Source organism: Suillus fuscotomentosus, assembly GCF_016647785.1.
Source record: "Suillus fuscotomentosus strain FC203 chromosome Unknown F5891scaffold_332, whole genome shotgun sequence".
NCBI lineage: Eukaryota > Fungi > Basidiomycota > Agaricomycetes > Boletales > Suillaceae > Suillus > Suillus fuscotomentosus.
Window position 1 is genome coordinate 1 of NW_024539844.1, and position 2,195 is coordinate 2,195.

At 42.8% G+C, this 2,195-nt stretch overlaps 1 protein-coding gene across 1 annotated transcript; it reads right to left on the minus strand.

Moving 5' to 3' along the window:
• Positions 1–542: 542 nt before the first annotated feature.
• Positions 543–1,205, minus strand: F5891DRAFT_1178442 (uncharacterized protein; the record flags this gene model as incomplete). Its single annotated transcript, XM_041365800.1, has 2 exons — positions 543–1,019; positions 1,176–1,205. 2 exons carry the CDS (start codon positions 1,203–1,205, stop codon positions 657–659), a joined length of 393 nt encoding a protein of 130 aa, XP_041216406.1. The 3' UTR covers positions 543–656.
• Positions 1,206–2,195: the final 990 nt, after the last annotated feature.

Sequence of the window (2,195 nt, forward strand, 5' to 3'; positions counted from 1 at the left end):
TGACATCAGTGAATTCATGAGTCCTTGATTTTGTAGCCGTGGGAAGTATAAGATGATATCATTTTGCTACGGCTGAATATACCTATGTATACAGCAATAAATATTAGTTATCGGTACATAGCCATGAATCTCTGAAAATTCATTTTACCATGAGGAGTTCGCAACAAGATTACAACATTGCGCCGTTGCAGCAATCAATATGCAATAGCATGGTTAAGTTATATTTGTTGACTCATGCCATGTTCCCTCATTTATGTTTTAAACTACCAAGTGATATAAGACTTTATCGTGGAAAGAACCGTTAGCACTTGTAACCTAATTTATATTCTTATGAGAGCTTCAACCAGCGAGGTATGATAGTGTAATTAGGTACCGTTTGTTGAGCAACATCATATTACCTCATTTATTTTTGACTTACAAAACTATATAGATCGGTTCAAATATTGCGTGAATTACAATGTCATCCAAAATCATGCACGTGACTATCACCTCAGCCTCAAATTTTACCTTAGAATTTTCGGACAACCTCAAATCATGTGACCAGCGCAAGTGGTTGAAATTGATTTGTCATTGTTTGCGCAGGACGGAAATTTACACGCAAGTTCCTTTCAATCCTTCTTTCACCGCTACTACCACCACCTCTCGACTCAGCATCTTCATTCCTCCCATTTGTGGTGGTCCCTCCCTGGCCTTTTCCCTGTGGTACCTCCTTGGCCGTTCGTGGTGGTTCCTGCCTGGCCGTTCGTGGTGGTTCCTCCCTGGCCGTTCGTGGTGGTTCCTCCCTGGCCTTTCCTCATGGTTCCTTCCTGGCCGTTCGTGGTGGCCCTTCCTTTCCTCGTGGTTCCTTCCTGGCCGTTTGTGGTGGTCCGTCCTTCCCTCATGGTTCCTTCCTCTGGCCGTTCATGGTGGTCCTTTCCTTTCCTCGTGGCTCCTTGCTGGCCTTTTTTCGTGGTTCCTTGCTGACCTTGGTCCCTCCTTTCATTCATCTCTCCGCTATCTTTTCCTCTTTTCTTTTTGTCCTGTAACTACATATGTAGTATTTAAATATAAATAAAATTAATTTGCTTCACAAAACGAGTGCTGAGGATGAGAATAATTTGGTACTGGTGACAAAATGGCAGGTTGTTGTAGGCAATCTGTCATGCTGGCGCTTTTGGTAGTTCTGTCTAACTTACTCCAGGTAGTATCATTCTCGCAGATATCATGTAAATTTTGCAATTAGATAAAGCATTGTAAAGCTTTATATTTTCACATCAATTATTTGATGCTTCGGAGTTGTGAACCTCCCTTTCGTTATGGCATTTCATAACATTTTATACGATAATCAGGGACGCGTCTTTCCTCTATAAGGTCAAACATAACAATGTGATTGTCGATAGCAAAATTATGCTAGTTCTTGCAATTATGTACTATATATTGTTATTTATTGCTATCTACTTTCCTCACGGGTTCACTGATGGCCTGCGCTGGCACAGACCAATATGAAATCTCGTCTGATTCGTTTCACAAAGCCCTTACCTCGTTTCTAGTACTCTCGCTATTACCTCTCTGCAGTAGACTCTACTTCATTCATTTGACCATCATCGAGCGACAATACAAAGGATGTAAAATAGGAGGTTGCCATCCGTGGCCAATCGTAGCCCTAGTTGAGATTCAAATCTCCGCTAGTCTTACGACAAATCAACTAAGTAGAAGCATCCAAGGCATACGTACAACTGCTATATACACCTCCCACCTCCTCCATCCATCATCGATCATGATGCATCGTGCTTTACTAGTCTCAGAAATACTCGTGCAGATACTCATCGATTTGAGTCAACCCCCGGGTTCAGAAGTATTTGGCTGGCCTCAATCATCAACACACAAATCGCTTGCATCGCTCGCCTTGACATGCACAACCTTTCACGAGCTTGCGATGGATTTTCTTTGGTCTAACATGCATGGGTTAAGACCACTGTTAGGCTGTGTGGCCAGGCTACATTCAGTCATATACGATCCCAAGTCCAAGGTCAGTGCCGAGTATTGAAAGCAAGCTTATTGTTCTGTGTTCGTTTATTCGCTGATTGAGCATCTAAATACAGTCACCAGTATTCCTGGTCCCAGTACGTTGGCCCATTAGCCGAGCACGAGTTCCATCAGTTTTTGCGCCATTCCGCTCGTGTGCGCGATATAACCATTTCAGCCAGCAATGATTT